The 22,616-nt window shown below is 37.7% G+C and overlaps 1 protein-coding gene across 4 annotated transcripts; it reads right to left on the bottom strand.

The window, feature by feature from the left end:
• Window positions 1-2,044: 2,044 nt before the first annotated feature.
• Window positions 2,045-21,302, bottom strand: LOC110066991 (neuronal acetylcholine receptor subunit alpha-10-like). Of its 4 annotated transcripts, none has more exons than XM_089274325.1 (9): window positions 20,841-21,302; window positions 13,234-13,426; window positions 12,068-12,207; window positions 11,552-11,596; window positions 11,158-11,267; window positions 7,521-7,689; window positions 6,738-6,884; window positions 5,956-6,214; window positions 2,045-5,268 (listed from the first exon to the last, which is right to left on the bottom strand). In XM_089274325.1, exons 2-9 carry the CDS (start codon window positions 13,298-13,300, stop codon window positions 4,658-4,660), a joined length of 1,548 nt encoding a protein of 515 aa, XP_089130451.1. In that variant the 5' UTR covers window positions 13,301-13,426; window positions 20,841-21,302; the 3' UTR covers window positions 2,045-4,657. The 4 variants fall into 4 exon arrangements, with proteins under 4 accessions (XP_089130451.1, XP_089130450.1, XP_089130449.1 ...); XM_089274324.1 differs by lacking the exon at window positions 20,841-21,302 and adding an exon at window positions 16,640-17,970; XM_089274323.1 differs by lacking the exon at window positions 20,841-21,302 and adding an exon at window positions 13,734-16,174.
• Window positions 21,303-22,616: the final 1,314 nt, after the last annotated feature.

Raw genomic sequence — 22,616 nt, 5'->3', positions numbered from 1 at the left:
ATTTTACTTTAGGTCATTTTAAACAGTGACAGTTCTTGTCGTGGAAATTGTTACGTAACTTTCTTAACTTTGTTCGTATTTTCTTTGTATTGTATTTATTTCTTCAAACATATCATCATATTATGTACAAATTTCGTTCCATTGTTTTCAGTTATTTTTTGTGAAAAACAAAAGAGGAATCTTAAGGATCAATTTCCGGTACATAGTGTATTGCATTTAGACCATACGTTCTCTGGATGGTTTACAGCAATATTCTGAGCTGTTACCTCTCGTTCGTGCATTGCATGTCATTGGCAATTGATATTTTCATTCTGTGTTTGAGAGTCGAATTTGGGTTACCCCTGGGATATTTCCACCAGTTTACAACTGATTTTTATGATGAAATCTTGCATATTTACTAAATTCGGCATGATAAATTGATCTATGGAGGTGTTTTTTTGTTTACATGAAAATAAGAAAAAAATTTGATTTTGTCGGACATCGCCAAAATGGTCCACTGACATTGCTAAAAGATCTTACTTACTCACCTCACGTTTAAATCAAAGTATCGCATGTACCTCTGCCGTGAATTCAAACGAATGCAGTTACAAGAACCCAAGTACCCAATCGGAACGCTCTAGGCGTACTCCAGGACCTCAAGACGTGGTAACTGTGGGCAACTTTAGGCTAATTAAGGCGACTTAAGACGACTTTAGCAAAATTGGCAGAAAAAACATGCGATCTTAGGCGACTTAAGCGGACTTACGGCGACTTTATTTGACTCGAGTGATAAATCCTAAACTTAGCAACAGTCTCACCATATACTTTAATAATATCTACAAAATCTCTTTTAAACCGATACTGTAACGATCATTTTAATTACTTTTGTATGCTCGTAAGTCACCATCGTCTCAACTACCCAGATTTTAAGCCATTTTAGTTAAAATATATACTTAGAATTACCACAACAGTTAATGTTAAATTAATTATAACGATAATAATAATTAAAGGACCTTTAACCCTCTTTAAAGCATTTAAGGCGGGGGTTAACATGACGGCCATATTTTTGCTGGGTATTATGGTTTGAATGCAAATATCTCGTTCACGTTTCAAGCAGTGAAAAATCTCTCTGGTCATTTCACATAGCTACGTTTTGGGCTGTTTTGTAAATTTTTTGGTGAATTTTGGGTATATTTGGGGATAAATAGTTTTTCTCAAAGGATTAGTAAAATTTATGGAAATAGGAAATTTTGAAGATTTGATGTTGTTTTAAAATTAGAATTTGAAGTTAGAAATTGGTAGACGTACACCAAACAGTTGCCCAGCAACCCGGGGTGCCCTTTTGGGAGCAATCAACTGTCTGGTGGTGTTCCAAACCCCTTTTTATCCTTTTAATCCCTCTTTAAACTTCCTAAAATTTCACTTAAATTCATGTGTACCCCGCCTTAAGCATGCTAAATTGTACTTTAACTTCACATCACCCAATTCAACTTTCAAAGTGAATTATTTTGGTGATTTGTTTTCTTTTTACCCAGATAAATTATTTATATCTTCTTTATGTTCTGTAACTAAATGTCGGCTAATCATACTCGCGTGTGCATCACGGTCGCGTGCTCTTTAGACACGGGACTAGACTAAGACACGTGACTGACGGCCAAGTTTGCTGTAGAAAGTCTTTTTACGGCATAGAACGGGCTCAGATATATATATGTAGATCTCAAATAATTGTTTGTTTCCATTTGACGGTAACAGTAGCACAGTCAAATCATAAGTGCACAACATGATTTGAATACCTGGCTTCATTAAACGTTAAGCTTAATTTCCTAAACGTAACATTTATGCTTCAAGTAGGTTCGTCATGTTACAAAGTACAAAAGTTTACGTTTGTGGATCATCATGGTGGAAGTAACGAAGATTAATTAGTTTATGCTGGGGAAATGGCCCTTGTTTGGCACTGTCACTTTTGTGAACTCGGCCTCTGTTCAATGATTTCAATTGAATTTGGATGACCTCATTTTTCAGTTACTGTTCAATGTAATAGTGACTAGCAAGAAATGAGCCTTACTCCAGATTTTCTTTCTATTTTTATTTTTTTTATCTGGATGCTCGGAAACACCTCTCGCTGTTGTTTTTGACATTGTAGGTCTAGGGGGATATTTTCTATTATGCGTTAGTGCTGGGTTTCCTGTGACCCAGCTGTGTTTCCTGTGACCCGGCTGTGTTTCCTGTGACCCAGCTGTGTTTCCTGTGCAGGGTATTTAGTCTCAAGCATGCACACAGGCGGCCCTTTTCGAACTGAGACCACGATGGCCACCGAGTTCAAACCTCGGTTCACTCAGTTCAATCGGTTTTCACGATTTTCTCAGTTTGTGTGGCAGTTTTAGTTGAGATTTACCATAGCTAATGGAGGGAAATGGTTAGGAAGGCCGGTAAACATCAAAGAAGCAAACAAACAGACTAAGATTTATGTTGAAAGGCCCTTAACCCCGTACACCTTTTGGGTTTTTCTCATTGACTATACTATGCATGAATTACAAAGTCGCAATGCTTCTATTGGTTAGTTGTATGAGCATACGTAACCACCTTTTGTATTTTGCCAGGTTTTGTGCTGGTTCAACCCCCCAAAATAGCAAAGAAAAACATACCACAAAGAATTTTGCCAAGTTCCCTAACCATTTCCCTCAATTGACTGTGGATTTACCAGGGCCTACTTGTATTTTTTTTTACGCAACTGCGAATTTTCTCACGGCGCCTCGTATAATGAAGGAGCAGCGGAATAACATTGAAATTCACGGTAGTTGTTTATGGTTAGTCTCCGTTCGCATCTATAATTTGATTCAGAAATATCTCACAAAGAGTAATGAATAAAATTATAGCATTACAGTCGCTTTTTTATCTCTTTTTCCTGAAATCAACCATGTAACACGTTTCCTTTTAATAACAAACAGTGTCCTATCAACTCTTAGTCCATTACTGGGTTACCTCTTACCACTAACCAGTATTCATATATACATCTGGGTGAGGAGAGCCACTGTGAGAGTACTATTAGTCTACTACTGCTACTATACCCCCCCCCCCCCCCCCAAGGACAAAATGCAATGATCTCCGCTAGGGATCAAAACTAGACTGCTTAACCCAGAGTTAAATGCATCCACCATTGGACTGCCATGCCTCCTCCACTGGTCCTTAGCTTACGGATGGAGTGGAGTTCACCTATAAATTGCCAAGCTTGTTATTCTTTTAGGGGGTAATTTGAAGGTGTGGATTCCTTCTAACATTGAGTAACCAATAACCTCTTAAAAGCAACTTAAGGTAACTTTGGGCGACTTCAGTCTTCTTAAGATCCCAGAGGAGGCCACAGGAATTCTAAGTAAACACATGTGATGGGTGACAAGCTCAAGAAAACATGTAACGTGTCCCAAGCGCTGAAAAACGAAATGGGTGTCAAAAATGGGAAAACAACTACCACGTGTCAAACGGTTGAAAACGTGCAGCATCCAAGTCCACAGTTTAAGCTTGGTTTTGCTAAGCTTATACTGAGGAAGCAGCGATTGTAGAAAATTAGTAAAGAAAATAGACAGATAGCTTAAATCTGATTTCTAGTTATTTTACCAGCATTATGACTGTGCCATTATGACACAGAGTTTCGCCGGGATTGGATTCTGATGAAGTGGTATAAATCAGGGTCGAAGCAATGTTTACAAGATATGCCACTTATACGTCTGATTCTTTACAGGAAAAAAACAATCCTCGATCGGAAAAAAAGAACAGAATTTCCACAATTTTCCGATCACGTTTCGTCGAATTTAAATAATCATTTACACGAATAATGCGAAACTGAGGATCCATCATGATGTATTCTGTTACCTAGCAACATCTAGGCCTAAAATCGCGGGCTCAATCACTCAGACTGAAGACCGTACAGGAATTCCGACCGAGATAGACGTTTGGTCGGACTTCCGGTACTCAAACAACGATTTTCGCAGGTGTTTCAGTGTGGAGAACAACCTCCGCGGCATTAATTTCAGTTTTTGTCTAAACAATAGATTTAGCATGTTCTAATTACTAAAAATTGTAATACATTGTAGTTCCGCTCTTTGAAACTAAAGTCAACAGACAAGTTCAATTTGATCAGGCCCAGGCGAGACTAAAGCCTGAGAAAGCAGACGGATCTCTTTCGGCGTTCTACTATCTGCACTTTCTCTGAAATTCGAGCTGAAACATTTAATAATGACGACAAAATAGTGCTCCTAAAATGTTTGATAAGAATAGCAACTAAAATGAGACATAAATTATAATGCCTAGATCTCAGGCTCTCTCTTCAAGAGGGGCAAAGAAGAGAGAGCCTGGTATTGAGGCTGGACGTTACACTGTTGTCTTTAGGGCTTCGTCATCATTCTGTTCGAATCGCAGATTTCTCTCTCGGCCGAAAGAAGTTAGTTGTCCGAGGAGCGAAGGATCTCTAACTTCTGAAGGAAACGTAAACGAAAGGTGCTCAATTTACTCCTCGATGGTGTAAGGGGCATGGCGGAATGGGTGCTTCTTTGTTTTTTTTGTCGGTGTTTCTGCGACCACCTTCAAAATCAGGGAGTCTCGCGAACAGTGCTTTGCGTGTACTGTATGAACGACGGTTGGCCGGCATCACTACAGCAAACATTTCCTTCACAGTTCTTTCCGTTCACGACACAAATATTTCTCGTACTCGTGGCGCCTGCAGGAAAATCGCGAGGAAAGTTGCAAAGCTGATTAAAATCCCGACTAGTAGCACCACTCGGTCCAGGATCTTGGCGGCCATTTGCCAATCCATGTGATTGTTCATTTTTATCATCTCTTCGGTATGCAGGTCATCCACTGGCTCGAGCACATACTTTCCCTGCTGCTTATGTTCCACGTGATCATTCAAAATAGGAGTCTCGCGAACACTACTTTGTGTTCTAGAACGCGTGCGCTGTAAGAGCGACGTCTGACCAGCATCACTGCAGCAACCATTTCCTTCGCATTTCGTTTCGTTGATGATACTCATCTTTCTCATTTCGCAAGGCGCTGAGTAGGAATTCTCGGAAAGTTGTGCTAAATCGCTGTTTTCTTCTATGATGAAACTTTTTCGGCTCTTCTTCTTTGTCTTGCCAATGGGTTCATACTTTATCCTGACTAACGGTCCCAGAACATTGAACATAAGTCTCCTAAGCCACCTGGGCATGACAGAGCGCCGGTAGTAAAAGTTCAAAATGACACAGGTGGCAAACAGAGCCAGTCCAATCTCTGTTATGGCACTGGAGTAGTATTTAGCTGGAAAAAAAAAAAACAACAACCATCGTTGGTAAAGTGATTCAAACGAATTTTTTTTAACTTTCCCCTGAATTTTCCCTACCAAGTACTGTTTGAAGATGATGTACAATGCGCAATGCAGTACTGAGGAATCACCTCAAGTCTAGTGACTTCACACAACTTCCTAGTCCTAGTCCCAGCGGCATAGACAATCTCCAGACGGGACATGTAGTAAGGAATGACTCTGGCCACTCAGACAGCATGTTTGCAGTATCCATTTAAGGGGCGTTTGCCATAGAAGAACACTGGGACGTACTCTCTAGGGTATCCCCCGAACCCCTCTCCAAACCAAACACTACTAGACGTTCAAACTTATAACTGGAAAGTCTTTTCAATTGTGCCATCCAAACTGTAGCTCGCTGATGGCCAAACTTTAACTGAGAACTTAAATTAGTGTGCAGCGTGCTAACCCAACAGCTTAATGTTACACAAAAAAATTAACAAAGTGAAAAGTTGGATACTTATCCACCTTATCACCCAAATGGTTAAGTAAAAGTCAATGTATGTAAGAAAAGCAGTGGATGGATTTTACCTGACAACACATTGCAACCCTGCCTGATCTAGTGGAACTCTCAGTTAGATTGTCTATCGTATATCTAGATATACAGAAGATAGTCCTTGATACTGATAGCTCACGAAATATGTTACCTAGCAACGGAATGTACTGAGAATCCGCAGGCAGTTTATTCGAGGTTAGCTCCTGAAAAATAGCCATAGCCATCAACACGGTGATGCCCAGTCCAATCCTCTCCCCAGATTCCGGCGGTAAGATAAAGGAGAGAAGGACCATCATTGCGATAAGAGAACACGGTACCACAAGGTTCACCATGTAGAAATAGTAACGTCTTCTTAAATAGAGTGTGATTATCACGCTTGGGTACGGGTGGATACAGCAGCTGTATTTGTCCTACAAAGAATTAATTAATCACATTAATTGATCACAGTTGAAACGTTCTTCATTAAAAAAGTAGTTGCAACCTTCATTTCTTCGGAGCATTGTCATATTTGAATAATCGAATTTAATTAACTGTAGTGTATAAGGTGAAAATTTAATCACAAGTTTGTTCATGCTACATTTTAATAACATCTTAACTGATTTTCATTCGCCATCGCCACTTGATCAAGAAAGAAACAACTGTTTTGAAATTCTAGAAATGGTCTACAGACAGTGAAATATCGTTGCAGATGTACATAAAGAAGTTCTCTTTAACTGTAATATCAATGAATCGAAGCCGCTCTGGATTATTGAAAGCAAATCCAGGGAATTGGTTTGACTGTATGTAAGCCTTGATCAAATTCTTGTCACAACAACTATCAAAACCGTTTTCCATATCTAAAACCTAAGCACTAAACATAGTCTCAACTAACATATGTTGTTAAAAATAACGAGGGAGGTAAGTAAGGCGAATCTAACAAGTTCCTTCACTAACCTCTATTCTGACAGCTGTTACATTAGCCAACTCCCATTCGGTATTATTTTTATATATGTCTCCTTTGGCCCCAGTCTCCGACTCATCCACGACTATATCCACCTCGCTTCCATCAAAAGCCCACGATCCGAACTTCAGTCTGCAGATCTAAACAAAGCAGAATATAATTCATAGCATTTAAGTCTGAAGTCGGAGCAAAGTGACTCACAAAACTTGACTGAGTATTGCTACCATGTTTTTTGATTTTATAAAGAAACCCATTTTGTTACGTGCACAGTACTACTCTTTCAGAAAACAGTTAAACCCTACATTTTTCAACATCCTTAAGGAGTTTGCAAACACAGCAGTACATTATTGTCACGTGGCTAGTTTTGCTGTACCACGTGATCCAGGGCTGCATCAGTCAATCGTTGCAGCAGTCTGCATCATCAGAACTGCGTCTGTCAATCACCGCACTCAGATTTGTGCATGTTTTCTCGTCGATTATCTCATATTCGTGCTTTTTAAAGGCGTTAAGAGCGTTCAAACCTTCTCAATTAAACTTCCCTTTACGACCGCTCTTCATTCAGTGCCACTGAATTTGCAAATGCTCGCCATGCTGACTGGCGTGTTGTTAAGTCGTAAGCAGAAGAAGATGCTTTTTAAGGTCCGAATCGGCATATGATCAGACATACCACACGAAGTACGTGCAAACATCATGACGGGGGAATAAACTTTTAGATCGATGGCGCAGTAAAGTGAGATTTTTAACAAAATACACATTCAAATTAATAGGTGACGAACCTGGTCATCAAATGGAAAGAATTCAGTGTTGATGTCACATGTGCTCTGAAAGATTGCTGGCGCCATCCACTTGCAGGAACCATTGGAGTTGATGGCTATTTTTGTCTTGTACTTCTCTGTGCCTCCTCCCAGTTTATCGTTGTCATCAGCGCTGTCGGCGAACCGCACACTGTGTTCAGTTTAATGACAATGAATAACAGCAGGCCACGTTTGATCGACTGATTGATGGATACATGGATCGATCGATGGATCGATGGATTGATGAATTGAAGGATTGATGGACTGATGGACTGATGGATTGATGGATTGATGGGTTGATGGGTTGATGGGTTGATGGGTTGAAGTATTGATGGATTGATGGATTGAAATATTGATGGATTGATGGATCGGTGGATTGATGGATTGATGGATTGATGCAATGATGGATTGAAATATTGATGGATTGATGGATCGGTGGATTGATGGAATGATGGAATGATGGATTGAAATATTGATGGATTGATGGATCGGTGGATTGATGGAATGATGGATTGAAATATTGATGGAATGATGGAATGATGGATTGAAATATTGATGGATTGATGGATCGGTGGATCGCTGGATTGATGGATTGATGGAATGATGGATTGAAATATTGATGGATTGATGGATCGGTGGATTGATGGATTGATGGATTGATGCAATGATGGATTGAAATATTGATGGATTGATGGATCGGTGGATTGATGGAATGATGGAATGATGGATTGAAATATTGATGGATTGATGGATCGGTGGATTGATGGAATGATGGATTGAAATATTGATGGAATGATGGAATGATGGATTGAAATATTGATGGATTGATGGATCGGTGGATCGCTGGATTGATGGATTGATGGATTGATGGAATGATGGATTGAAATATTGATGGATTGATGGATCGGTGGATTGATGGATTGATGGATTGATAGAATGATGGATTGAAATATTGATGGATTGATGGATCGGTGGATTGATGGAATGATGGATTGATGGATTGATGGAATGATGGATTGAAATATTGATGGATTGATGGATCGGTGGATTGATTGATTGATGGATTGATGGATTGAAATATTGATGGATTAATGGATCGGTGGATTGATGGAATGATGGATTGATGGATTGATGGAATGATGGATTGAAATATTGATGGATTGATGGATCGGTGGATTGATGGATTGATGGATTGATGGAATGATGGATTGAAATATTGATGGATTGATGGATCGGTGGATTGATGGAATGATGGATTGAATGAATGATGGATTGATGGATTGATGGATTGATGGATCGATGGAATGATGGATTGATGGATTGAAATATTGATGGATTAATGGATTGATGGATTGACGGATTGACGAACTGATGGATTCATGAATTGATGGATTGATAAATTGATCGATCGATTGAAGAAAAACTGATTTTTATCTAAAGGATGCCTGCCCGAGTCTTGTCAAGTAATATTGGCATCATGAGTCAAGTTTTAAGAAATGTAAGATCACCCGCAGACTAAAAAAGATAGAAGAAATAAGCTCAATAATTCTGGATGACCACCAGCTTGGGGTCATCCAAACAGAGCTACTTAAAAGGACTAGTTCAGTAACTTTATTTTGAATGGTGACAGGAACATTAGGCTTCCATTCACAGACTGAAAAGTTAGAACCACCTTGTACTGCGTTACCATGAGAACCTTTCAAATAAAAGAAACTGCTATGTCTCTAGTCTCAATTGATGTAAGAATTTTTCGTTAGCGTTTTCTTTATCATTGATTTTGCTGCCAATTGTTATTTGCAATTACGAAGGAGTGCTGGTGGAATGTGTTAGAAGTTAAAACAGAAAACAAACATAGGACATAACCACGTGGCCCGCTTTCATTGCAAACATGTTATTTATATCATTATGTTAGAAAATAAGTTATCACAAAAATGATTGTTAGCTCATGTCGCGTGCCCTGTTAAATTTCAAATTAATAAAAGAACAGTCTGTTATGATATCCTTTTTGTCGACTCAAATATAAGTTAATAACGAGGAATAAAACACAAATAGCGGTGATAAACATATTAAACTTACGCATTTTAATTACTTGACGTTTCGTATGCTACGCAACATACATTTTCAAAAGTGGAATAAAGACCGTTACAATTTTTGAAAACTATATATGAAATGTAAATCGTTCACAGAAATCTAAGGTCATTTATAAAGCTGCTTGCTGGGACTGCAGTGACTTTTACATAGGCAAAACAAAACGACGGCTTCATGATAGGAAAACGGAACATTTCAGGGCTCTCACTAAGAATGACCCCACATCAGCCATTGCCGACCATATGAAAGCCACAGGTCACAACATCAAGTGGGATCATTTTGATATTCTAGCTTCTGGTAAAACAGATTATCATTGTAAAATTAAAGAAACTTTGCTTATCCAAGAACTTAAGCCGGCTCTTAATGTAAACGTCAGCAGTGAGAAGCTGATACTTTATTAATAAGCTTAGGCTTTTATTGTTTTACTGTTAAGAAACAGATGTTTCTTAATCTCGTTTCCAGACCCCTTATTTACATTTCATATATAGTTTTCAAAAATTGGAACGGTCTTTATTCCACTTTTGAAAATGTATGTTGCGTAGCATACGAAACGTCAAGTTATTAAAATGCGTGAGTTTAATATGTTTATCACCGCTATTTGTGTTTTATTCCTCGTTAAACTACGATGGCACGAGAGCAAAAGCCTTTATGATAAGTTAATAAGCTGTGTCTCATCGCTGTCAGGTGTAAACTTAGGTTAGCTATTAATATAAATTAGATCAACATTAACTGAAGTATATTGTGGAATCATATGTTACAATGTGCACGTACTTGTGACCGACAAACCTCCATGCAAACACCCTTTCCAACAAAATGTGTTATTATATTTACCGAGCACTGTTAAGTATAACACACTCTACAACATGAGGCGTAATTACAATTTAGTCAGCAATCATACAGCAAATTTCCAGGTTAGGAAGTCTTTGAAACTAATATATCTCCATCAGTTTCATGTACAAACTTAACAGCATGTGCATTTTTTATTGGTGTATAAAATGAAGAGCTGTGATTGGAAACCAACAAAATCGCGTGCCAATCCTTTACGTCACAAATACCCGCGCAGAGCACCAATCAGAATTGTGAATTTAACTACAGTTATGATTACAGCCGTTTTTAACTCAAGGTTAACAACTGATAAATGGTGCTGCGTGAAATAACCTTACTACGATTATCAGTTGAGTAAGGCACGGCGAAAGTTTGATCACCAGGTTTCAACGTGAAAATCGTGTTGTTGTCACGGACAACTGGCTCCGTTTCCAGCGGCAACTTGTCGGCCTTTGGCGTCATTGGCAGCAAAGCGCGCGAAATTGTAGGCGACGCGACAGGCGACGCACGTCTGTTGATATCGTTACCAATAGAAACGAGGTAAGTTGCCCGTGACAACACCGCAATTTTAAGGCCAAAAGTTCGTAGTAATTCAAGACGACTTTGATTCTGGACGAAGTCAGGAAAAAAAAACACACTAGCAAAAAGTGAAAAAAAAAAATGTTGGCATCACGATATCCGTTATTATTGTAACATTCAGCCTCACCTGTTGTACAAAATGATATCTGGAGCCCAGATCTTCTTCGGACTCACGTGAATAACGTTGGTGCCATTGTAGTCTGCCTCGTTCCAAGACAAGTCGGAATTCATCCATTGCTGAGAAACAAAATGGAAGTTGATTTTAATGGTAAATAAAAGTTAGACCCATGCGATCGCCGTGAATTAAAATCCATTGATGAACCTGATATGATGGATGCCTGAAAGTACAAAATCTTTAGGAACAAAGAAAGAGAGCAGAAATACCTTTTCTATATACCAATCACCCCGCCGAAAAACCTCTTTATCTTTTTCCCACTTGCCTCGCATGTAATGGAATTTTTTTTCTGCATGCCTCGCACACATTACGAACTCAGTGCTTAAAATGTAGACAGATGTTTTACCTGGTAAATCCACCATTGAGAACGAATTGTGTTTCCCCTCTCGTTCTGAAAACAAAAATATCGATAACTTTACTTTCAAACGTATTACCAAAACCCCTCATCACTGACTTTAATTTAATAGCTCTTGTTACTGTGGTCTTTTAGGGGGCTCAGAAGTATGCCAGGTAGCTACCTGGTACATACAATTTCCCAAACTACGTTTTATGAACCAAACAGTTCTCTTTTGTGAGCATTTATGAGCTGCTGTTGAATTGATTTAATATATATTGGTCGTGTTACAAGTGACGTGTGCGAGGGGTTTCAAAAGAATATAAATTCAACTCCACTGCTGCCGACAGGCTGTGTTTCTATGAGCACGATTACCTTAAAAAATTTAAAATTTAAAATTCTCTAGTCACTAAAAATCACCAGATATTTTCGGTTAAGACCGAAATTACCTCGCTTCTATCATGATCAACGTTGTTATGCAAATATCGAAGGTATTTGTAAATTGGAAATGCAACGTTGCTTGTTTACCAGGTTAATAATCCTGACAAGTTTCGCGCCAAACGACACGAGGACAGCACGTGATCTGTCAGAGTCTGGCCGACCGTCACCGTCATACTTTGCGAACATGGCGGACAGAAGACGCTGTTGAGAACTATGCTCAGAAGAACCTGAGAAGCAACAAGTCATTCATAATTAATGAGCTAATTATTAAAATGACAATGGAATTTTTGTGTATCTAGCTGTATGTTTCGCTTAAAAGTCTGTCTGAAAGCTCGATAGCGAATGGTTTAGTTGGACTTATTTTAACAGGTTGAAGCAACGGAAGTTTCTACATTTTGGCAGCTTTCGTCGAAAATCCGCGAACTTTTCAAGGTTCGTTGAATTTAGCCTTTCAGTATAGGTGTTGATACTGATGGAAATATATTTAAATACAGTAACGGGTGGCCTTTGATGTTTTGAGAACAGAATCGAACCGAGGATTTTCTTGTAATATATTTTTTTGTCTCTTTAATTGAATGCACCTACAGCAATTTTCAGTGGCAAACAGAGATCGCGATAGTTAGATAAAAAGACACGTAGTGGGTCTGGAAGTTTGCTAAAGAAACAATTCTCCCCACTTTTCGCAGCTTTCTTATATACTTTAATCGCGCCAAAACCATTCCAAATTGTACCACTCATCAACAGGAGCGTCCTTGCTTAATTGCTGTGAAAGATTGCGGTTTAGTGGTACTTTATAATAAAGAATGGACACAAAATGTCAAGTGTTATATATAATTGCGCACAGTCCTCGTCCTTTGACGCTAGGCCAATGTTCTGGAAATAATTGAAACATATTGATTTCGATCGAAAAAGAAACAAGGCGTATTATTTCTTTACATCTTGAACGCACAATTGGAGACTACCTACTGCAATAACGGTTAAGTGTGTAACTAAATAGCATGTTGCGCCAAAAACAATCGATCAGGGTTTATATAAAGTGCCTAGGAAAGTACCAAAGACACATTGCAAAATTAATGCAGTTTAAAGAGCCAATTCGAATACGCGTCAAGGAGTTTAAAGATGCTTTTAAAAGTGTTTTTGAATATTCTCATGTAACGTGGCAATCTTGCCGAAAATGCTGCCTAACATTGGTGTATGAAAACATTATCGCACAGCAAGTGCAACATAACAATTTTGTTCAAAAGAAAACTTACCTGTTGAGAGCAGAATTATGTTCCAAAGCTGGCTCACAATGGTCCATATGGTTAGTTGTACTTTCATTATTGATAGGCAATGCGAACCACTTTGGCTTGCAAAGAGAAAAGCTGCTTTCCCTTCCGCTCTAAAATAACTACCAAGGCTCTCTTCGTTCCTCCAACATCTAATACTGTCCTGGTCGACAACAAACTACGACACAACAGAAAAATAAAACGATCTTAGTTTTTGAACTGCACAATCGACAGTGGATGACCTTCCACCGCCGACAAAAAGAAAAAGAAATGCGCAATGTGTCGCCAGCGTACTTATACACAGATGGAAATTAAGCCTGACACAAACTCGTTAATCAGCCTTGAATATTATAGATCGCAATTTCATATCCAAAAAGAAATTTGCGCTAAGATACACGTAATAAAGATTAACGTGGGCGAACGGAAAGAGCTTTTCTTTCAGTATTGCGGAATACTTGAACTAGATATGAATCGAGCCTACCTACCTTCTTAGTTAATTTCCTGAATATACCCACGCAGTGATATGCTAAGCTTCAATAGCAAATTTGTGTTTTTTTTTTTTCATCCCTTGACAAAAGAGTTTGGACTGGGTGCTGCCTCGCGTGGTGTAATATTATTTTTGGACCGCCCCTGCTAGGAGATTGTACCTATTTGAGCATGATGTCGCTGTTTATCGATTGAGCGCGATGGCAGAAATGAGTTATTATTCTCGTTTAATTATAATGTACATATTCAAACAGCGATTGACCAATAGCGTGCATGTGCGAGTATACGTAACGCGAGTGTGCTAATGATGTAAGTGTGAGTGGCACAATGATTATTCAAGTTAAGATCATTTCGAGAAGGAAGGAAGAGAAAAAGTCAATTTGATATCGTTGTATTTATAAATAACATGCAAATGCGTCACTGATTTTTGAACTTAAACGTTCTCTGTCTCGCTTGGTGTTAAAATTTACTTTAACGTTCAAAAGGCTGGGGATTAATTTTTTCATTATAGGTAATGGTCTCCCGATCGGTTTATGGAATTAGGCACTAATACAAGTGGGGTTAACGCATTTAAACTCTTCTAACACCGCAAAAAAATTGCGCCTTTTGAGGTGTAAACATTCAATTTAAACCACAAGGTTATTCGCCAATCCAGGTTGTACCATATATCTTAATACGGGCTTAAATTTGTGAAACTAATCTCAAACTTCTTCAGTTCACCATTTCAGACGTGCTGATTTCAATTCCAACAGAACTATTTGATCATCCATTACTTTTCATTATGATTTCGTGTATTCATTCCTAGTTAAATATTTCTAATAATATATAAATAAAACGTTACATAAGCTGATGGGTACGTAGAATGTCAACCTAGTTCATGCTGACAGCAATTTTAAAACGCAGAGAAAATCTATCATAACAATCAACTAGTGCATTGATTTTTCCAAACTTATTTCTGGATGATTGCAAAACTCCACGTATTCGTACATTCATCTAATGACAGTTGCTTAAGCGGAAATAAATGACTTCTTTTTTAAGTTGGCTTCAAAAATTTACTTTACATCTGCGATATGCTTGAACAGTTGCAAAAAGAGTAAATATATTCATCTTCAGAATTTTTATTAGAAATTGAAAAAAGTTCAGTAAAACAAACTTGTAACTAAACTGCAATGTTACAGAGCGGAATTTCTTACAAATGCCAAGCCTACTGATTCATTTTAGACATGCTCCATTGCCATTAGCATAGTGTATTTCTAAGTATGACTAACTGAAAAAGACTGCATTTCGGTCCTGAAGGTGTCTGTGACTTCATTTGGCGGTCTTAGTATTTTTTCGTTATTTGCATAAGAAACCAATTTCGGATATCACAGACTAGGATTTAATTAAATTCTTTTTATTTACAAGAAAAACACGTCTGTGAAACTAGTGCAAATGACAGTCAGGAGATTAATAGATATTTTTACACCGCCGTTGTTTTGCATAAAAGTCATGTCAATTAGTCTCAAAATACGATGACTGCATCTCCATCTTTAAACCAGCCGTTCTTTGATAAAAACGAGTTGATTACGAGTTTAAAAAACGCCCTAAAAATCAATTTTTGTCCCCTATTTTGTCCTGATTGGAAGCGAGGGTTAAGCATGCTGTATAACGACTCTTAGAAATGTAAATGAGTGTTGTACATTTTACTGAGAAAAGATTCTTATCTTTTTCAAGTCCTCTTAGAAAGTGAATTAATGTAACCCCACGAACTTCAAACGGCGTGTTTCTTACGAGAAAAGTCCAGATGCACCTGTCAAATGAAATTTGAAGCATATCGAGTCGATTCAAACGCTCTATAAAAACTGAATACTCGAACAAAGCTTGAAAATGGCTGATAAAAATTCAAAAGTCGAGGTTTGCGAACAGGATCAATTACACTCTAGTTAATTACAATTTCTAACAAATGAATTGCGCATTTTACACCACGTACCACGAACTTCACTGAAAGGTAAAATTATACTTCAAGGGACGGATTTTCGCTCCGTTTTTCAATTATTCTTGCCAAATACCAAATTTTGAACCGTTGTCGACTTTGGACATTTCAAAACATTACAACAAGTATAGTAATGTGTTTGTTCGGTGGAAGGTGAACGAAAAAAAGGATGATGTCCCTAGTTACATACACCTGACAGAACTGTCAGACAAACAAAGCCCTTAGAAGAGATAAAAACTAAGTTGCCTAGCGCTACAACGTTTTCCGTGCAAGAGATGAAGAACTGAGAAAACCACATTGTTATTGTAATATATCTTGATATCTTTGACTCTCGAAAACGGAGCCGCTCAGTTCTACCGCTAACAAACGATCATAGACCTTATCACAGTTTTGGCAGCCATCTTGAAGGGTAGACAACAACGTCAAAAATTACAATGAGAATCCGATGGCAAATAATTCTCTAAAAATTTCAATTCTGAGAAATTTATGAAAAGCAAAGCCCAGAGATTGCATTTACCAAATTTGGGGGATGTAACCGAGATATAAAGCGTTCAGTCGCGTTTTTAATTTCCCATACATTTTTCTATAATATTTTTCCGCGAACGTTCATGTATGCGGCTTACAAGTCGCCCCACCTTCGCGGAAAAAAATCACAGACAAATGTATGGAAAATTAAAAACGCGACTGGACGCTTTATAGCGCAACTATATCCCTCAAATATGGTCAATGTAATCTTTTGTTTAATATCATAACTTTGCTATTCATAAATTGTTCGGAATTTGACTTTAAAGAAAATTATTTCTTCTTGGACTCCTAAATAAACACTCCAATTTTCTGGCGCTTGTTGCCAACCCGCCAAGGCTTCCAAAACCGTGATAAGGTCTATTCCACAAACATAAAACAAACTGAAGTACTTTTGTTACATATCTTTACCTCAGTGTCCGTAGTGTGTTCTTGTTCTCTTTTTCTTGGCGAATTACAATCACCGTATTAAATTGTCGACCCTGTTACAAAATAGTCAAAACTACTGTAAAAGCACACGTTATATCAATACGTTTTATACGTGTGATTTCATGCTCCAACTCTAATTGGCCGCTTGACGTTAGCCGCATGATTAATTCGCGTAATGAAGTATGATTCATTATTAACTTTAACTTATGCACGGACTCGTTATATATTCGTCCACTGTTTCCAGATGGAACTGGAATTTGGAAAGTGTTGGGCTTTGTAGAGGGAGGAAAACTGGAGAAACCGCGGAAAAATCCCGGAAGCAAGGACGAGAACGGACAACAAATTAGCGCTCTCCGCAACTGAGCCAGTCCTGCTCACACATCAGCGTGTCGAAGATTGTGTTAGAACTGCTAAAAATGTTAACCAGCTGGAAGCAAGTTTCAGTCACATCTTTTCCCTTGTTTGAAAATGAATGGCAATTGGTCATTTTCGTTGGGAAATACATTTTCTTTGGATATTTTGTTTTATTATCCAGTTAATCTCGTATTTGTTCTTCGCCCAACTGAGTGAGTGTGAGTTTTGTAGGTTTAAGTAAAATATGGAACTTTTTGGCGCCTTTTACTGATTGTAATGTATGAACTAATAGCTTGGAAGTCTGGAATATTGCATTTATGAAAATATTATAATATGCATTAAGACAATGGGCGGAAAAACTCAAGGTAACCACACAAAAGAATAATCTTTAAAAAGTAATTTACGGGAGATGTGAAAATAAAAATCAACAATACAAAGATTTTAAAAATGGTCGATTATGTTTGGTGCAGGGTTTGAATTTTATTAACTATAAGTACCAACAGCGTAAATAACACAGCTGTAAACATGATGTTAAATCAGAGTGCAATACGCGACGTAGAATGAAAATAATTTTATTTCTGAACAACTCACAGGCTGCGAGCTTGAGACTGACCAGAAAATGATGACACTGATGATGTGCTTGAAATCCCATGGGGAAATTTGCTGAGGAGTATATGGAAAAAAAATTACTCAAAACACGACTACTTTGCGTGCGCATCACTACGTAAGATTATTAAAAGTGCGCATTAAAGGGGGAGTGGATTGTGTTTGTAATTATAAGAACGTACGAAGATAAGTGAAAAAGTAAGAACATCCATAAATGAATGAGTGTCGGAACGATAGATGGATAGATAATTTAGAGAGATAGTGAGTGAGTCGTTTGAGTCCCCTCTCACGAATAGGTCGAGTTTGAGGTGACCTCATGTGTTAGCTTCTAGTGTCAGATAGTTGGTGTTTACAAACAAAATCTCATAAATAGAGTTGCCCTACTGCCTGGTGAATAAATTGACTAATTATAGAAGATTATGTTAATACAAAACCGATTTTCGTTTCCATTTAGCACCACTCAATTTATCAGTTAAACGTTGGTGACCGAGTGAATATTTTTATCAGTTTATATGCACTATGTGCTTCCTGATGTTGTTGTATCTCGTTTTTAAACAAGCCAGATTTATAACAACCAGAAACAAGCCACAAGCTACAATTTTTGGATGTAGCCTACAAGTTTGAAGGAATTCATAATGATTAGAGTTTGAGATGACCTTATGGAACGGAAAACGTACTGTAAAATACGTGCTCGTACTTCCAAGTAATCGTAGAATATTTAAATTAGAAGACAACTGTATAGTTTAAGTTTCCTTGCAATTAACAAAGGGTCTCGACAAAGTAAACCAAATTTGTTGTTTAAAAAGTAATTTACGAGTGATGTTAAAGTACAAGTTAACAATATAAAGATTTTATTAAGACGATTATACCATCGAGGCATGTCTGGTGCAGGGTTTGAATCTTATTAACGACCACTAACAACGTAAAGGACACAGCTGTAAACATGACGCTAAATCAGAATCCGTCAGGCAGCGTAAATTGAAAATGATTTTATTTCCGAATAACTCAAGGGCGCGAGCTTGAGACTAAAACGATGATACAGATGTGACAGGTTTGACGTTCCATGGGAAAATTTGCGGAGGCGTATGTGTAAAACTCATTACGCAAAACACGACTACTTTGCGTTCGTATCGCCAGGTAGGAAACTAAATATTGAAGCGCATTAAATGGCGAGTGGATTGCGTGTTTGTGCTTGTAAGTGCCTACCTAGGTAAGTGAATAAATAAGTACATCCATGAATGAATGAGTGCAGGAAGGATAGATGGATAGATAATTTACAGAGATAGTGAGTCGTTTAAGCCCCTCTCACGAAGATGTCGAGTAGAGGTGACCTGATGTGTTAACTTCTAGTGCCAAAGATGGTGTTTACAAACAGAATCTCATAAATAGAGCTGCCCTACTGCCTGGTGAATAAATTGACCAATTGTAGAAAATCATGTCACTACAAAAGTGAAACCGATTTTTGTTTCGATCCCATGAAGTTAAACGTCGGTGAAATAGTGAATTTTTATATCTGTTTTTGGCATAAAGTGCTTGCTGTGGTTTTTGAACCTCGTTTTTATGCAAGCCAAATTTATAACAACCAAATGCAAGCCACAAGCTGCCATTTTTGAATAGATAATGGATAAGAACTTCATAGTAATTAAAGTTTAGAATGAACTTCTAGAACGGAGATTTATATGCACGTACTTCCACTGAACTAATCATAGAATATTTCCATTACAAGAACACTTTATTGATTAAGTTTCTTTCCAACTGACAGAGGTTCTTGACAAAGGTGGACAAAATTTGTTGCTTTTTTTTCGCACCAGAGTAACGTTTTCCGTGCACTGGCGTTTTCATTTTTTGCATAGCCTGAATGTTTATTCTCAGAGTCGCTGGATTTGACTGACGCTCAGAATATTATAAGTAACTTAATTGATATTAACTGTGAAAAGTATAAAAGCAGTGATTTACATCTGGCATAAAAACGTGCTTAAATATTTGTACACGAACAAGATCTGTTCTGTGAAGACATCAGAAGAAACCTAGCGCTTGAAAATAAGACTACAGAAAATCCGCACGAAAAACATACCCGAGCATAATTTTGAAGCCAAATGTAATCTAATACTGCTTCTAGTGTTGCGATCGGTGATAGACATGACATGTTTCTTGTAATTCAAATATCCACACAATATCCTCTCTGTTTGATATTTTGGCCAAGCTCTCAAACGTCGAAATAATTTCTTTGTCGTTCAAAACATTCACTTCTATGTACAACTGAACAACTTATTGGGATGACTGAAATTAAAATGCAGATAGGCAAGTGCAAAATTGGGGTAAATCGGATGGGGGTTGCAATGTTTCCAAGCCGCTGGCAACATCGTATGGTACATGTAGTAAAGTCTATCCCTCGTGAAATTTGACCGGTAATAAAAATCTATGCACTTTATAGTAAATTTAGCAGCACTGATACTAAAGGCCGTGAAGTAATAGCACAATGCTACAAAATTAACTGAATGGAGGTGAGAGTAAGAGAATTATACTCACTTGGGATGCGACCTGTGAATTCAAGTTCAACGCGAAAGAGAGCACATCAAGCGGCTAGCTGTGGTTGACAAGAAAGCTGAGATCCCTTACGCTCTGATGCTTAACCTTGGAGGTGTTAAAGTAGAGGGCAGCAGCAGTAATCATATAAAAACGAGAGTTTAACTGAGTCACTGTTTCGTGTTAAATGGATGCTAATTTAATGTTTGAATAAGTCATAACTCCCTAATTGCGATTGCAGTTTGAAAATTATGGACTCAAATGTCAAAGATAGATCGAAACAAACGTTATAGCTTCTTTGAGGACAAGTCTTCACTCGAAGGTCGAGAATTGAAAAACTGAATTTCAAAATATTTCCCTACCGTGCTGTTTTCTGATAGTGCGAGACAAAATATGTCTGCAAAGAGTAAATTTCTTCATTAAAACAAGATGATTAAAATTTGACCATAAGAGGAAATATTGCCCTGCAGAAAATGTGCCCCGGTACACTACCTTTCGAGTGTCGTTTGCTACGGAACTTCAGTTTTATCTGAAAATTAGGTGTCTACAATAATTATACAGGGTATATTCAAAGTCAAGATAAGCTTGACCTCTCTCTACCTATCGATTTACTGAGTCATCAGTACATAGAATTGTCACAGTTGTGTTTAGCGATATATGTTTTACCGATAGCTTCAATTTTTTCTCTTTTTCTTACCTTGTGGTCTTGGTGGAAGGTCGACTCCGATGCAAACTTGAGAACTGATCGACTAGCGCATGAATTCAGAATAAGAAGTCGGTCTGTAGACTGACACTTGATTGAAAAAACGCTAGTCCGAAAATTTTATTAAAATTTCAGTGACATCTATAATTAATTGGTTTCCATTTGTGACATTGGACTTTGTCATTTACGAATCTGTTGTAAGCAAACAGGGAAATCCTCTCTTTGTCTTTTCCTTTTTGTGCTTAAAATACAAGCAATTTGATTTATCTCACAATAGCAGAGTTTTAAATCTAATTGTACAGTACAAAGAATGAGAACAGTGCTGACCAAGCTTGACGCTTTTGTCCACACAAGTAGCTCTTAAATTTGCTCTTTGAAACTCTAAACACTTTCACAAAAGGTGCAAGTACAAATCCAATATCCAGGAAGTTGTTTTTGTTGCCAGGCTTGCCGAATAACAGCTGCAAAGGAAATGATAGAAAGGTTTGACTAAATTTGAGGCGCTGAAAGAGTAGTTTTTCAGTAACAATATTTGTTTTAGACATTTGTATGATATGAAAACTACAGTCATTGTATCAACAAACTGACGTTTCTTTTGGCAAACCATTAATGCATGTTTACTGAAAGTGGAGAAAAATTAATTTAGGAAACTAAAATATTTATTGGCATTTGTGTGACAAAAGGAACCAATAGGTAAAAAAAAGGAACAAGGTTTTTTTAAATATATATATCTGAGATATAAACCAATGTTTTATGTTTTCATTTAAATTGTATTAATGTCCGTTAAAAGCGAGGAAACAACGAAAAGCAATCAACCCGAAAATCTGTATTTGTTTTATTATTTTCTGGTCAGTTTATTTATGTCCAGCCGTTTTCTTAAGAGACATTATATATCATGTATTCTGTATGCATTGCATGCCTAGCCACGCTATACGACGAACTGCTATTCAGACTTTTAACCTTTACCTTCGTTCATTCGTTCTAAAATAGTAATTGATCAAGTGTTATTCGGCATATATTTTTAAGGCTGTTTTTAAACAGTGTTTCCATCAATGCGTATTCAAATTGATCATACAATTCGAAACAAGTTCAGTAGAGTAGTTGAAGAGGAAAGAGTAAATCAGAAACTAGACATCGTTTAATTTAGTTTTTGGGCTCACTTTTTCTATGCTTTAGGAGAAATTGTCAGGCATATTTTCAACAATTTCAACCATATGGAGCGTTCTCAATATAAGTTAATAATTGATCAAAATTTTTACATCTGCAAGTAAGGTCTACTTTAAAACTGTAAGGAAAACAGCCTGCCAACTGCAGAAGGCAACAATCGTTTTTGGTGTTGTTTGTGACTGGGGCTGCTTAATCACGTTAACTTTCAAACTGAAGGAAATCATAGCCGCGTTACCCCCAATCCACACTACGCCGGAGGAAATTGAAAGCGGAGGTTTCACCCTGAAAACGCAACAAATGCTCGCCGTCCACACTACGCCAAAGGAATTTAAAAACGCAACAATCAGGTTATACAGGTCATTTAAATTTGTGTTTGAGGAAAACTCGGTTATTGAAGTCACATGATCATCGCCAAGCCATCGTTTTCGAAAAACTCCGTTTTCAAAATGTTTTCCCGTGTCCACGCGAAGATGAAAAGCCGGCTTTTTCAAATTCCTCCAGTTTAAAGAGCGTTTTAGAAAGCTCCGTTTTCGTGATGGATTAGTGTGGACGGTAGGCCTAACCGTAGAAGTAAAGCTGCGTTTTCAAATTCCTCCGGCATAA

Source organism: Orbicella faveolata, unplaced genomic scaffold (genome assembly GCF_042242905.1).
Source record: "Orbicella faveolata isolate gen_17 unplaced genomic scaffold, um_ofav_v1 contig_35, whole genome shotgun sequence".
Taxonomy (NCBI): domain Eukaryota; kingdom Metazoa; phylum Cnidaria; class Anthozoa; order Scleractinia; family Merulinidae; genus Orbicella; species Orbicella faveolata.
The sequence above is the reverse complement of the archived record's forward strand: the minus strand, read 5'-3'. Positions and strand labels throughout refer to the sequence as shown.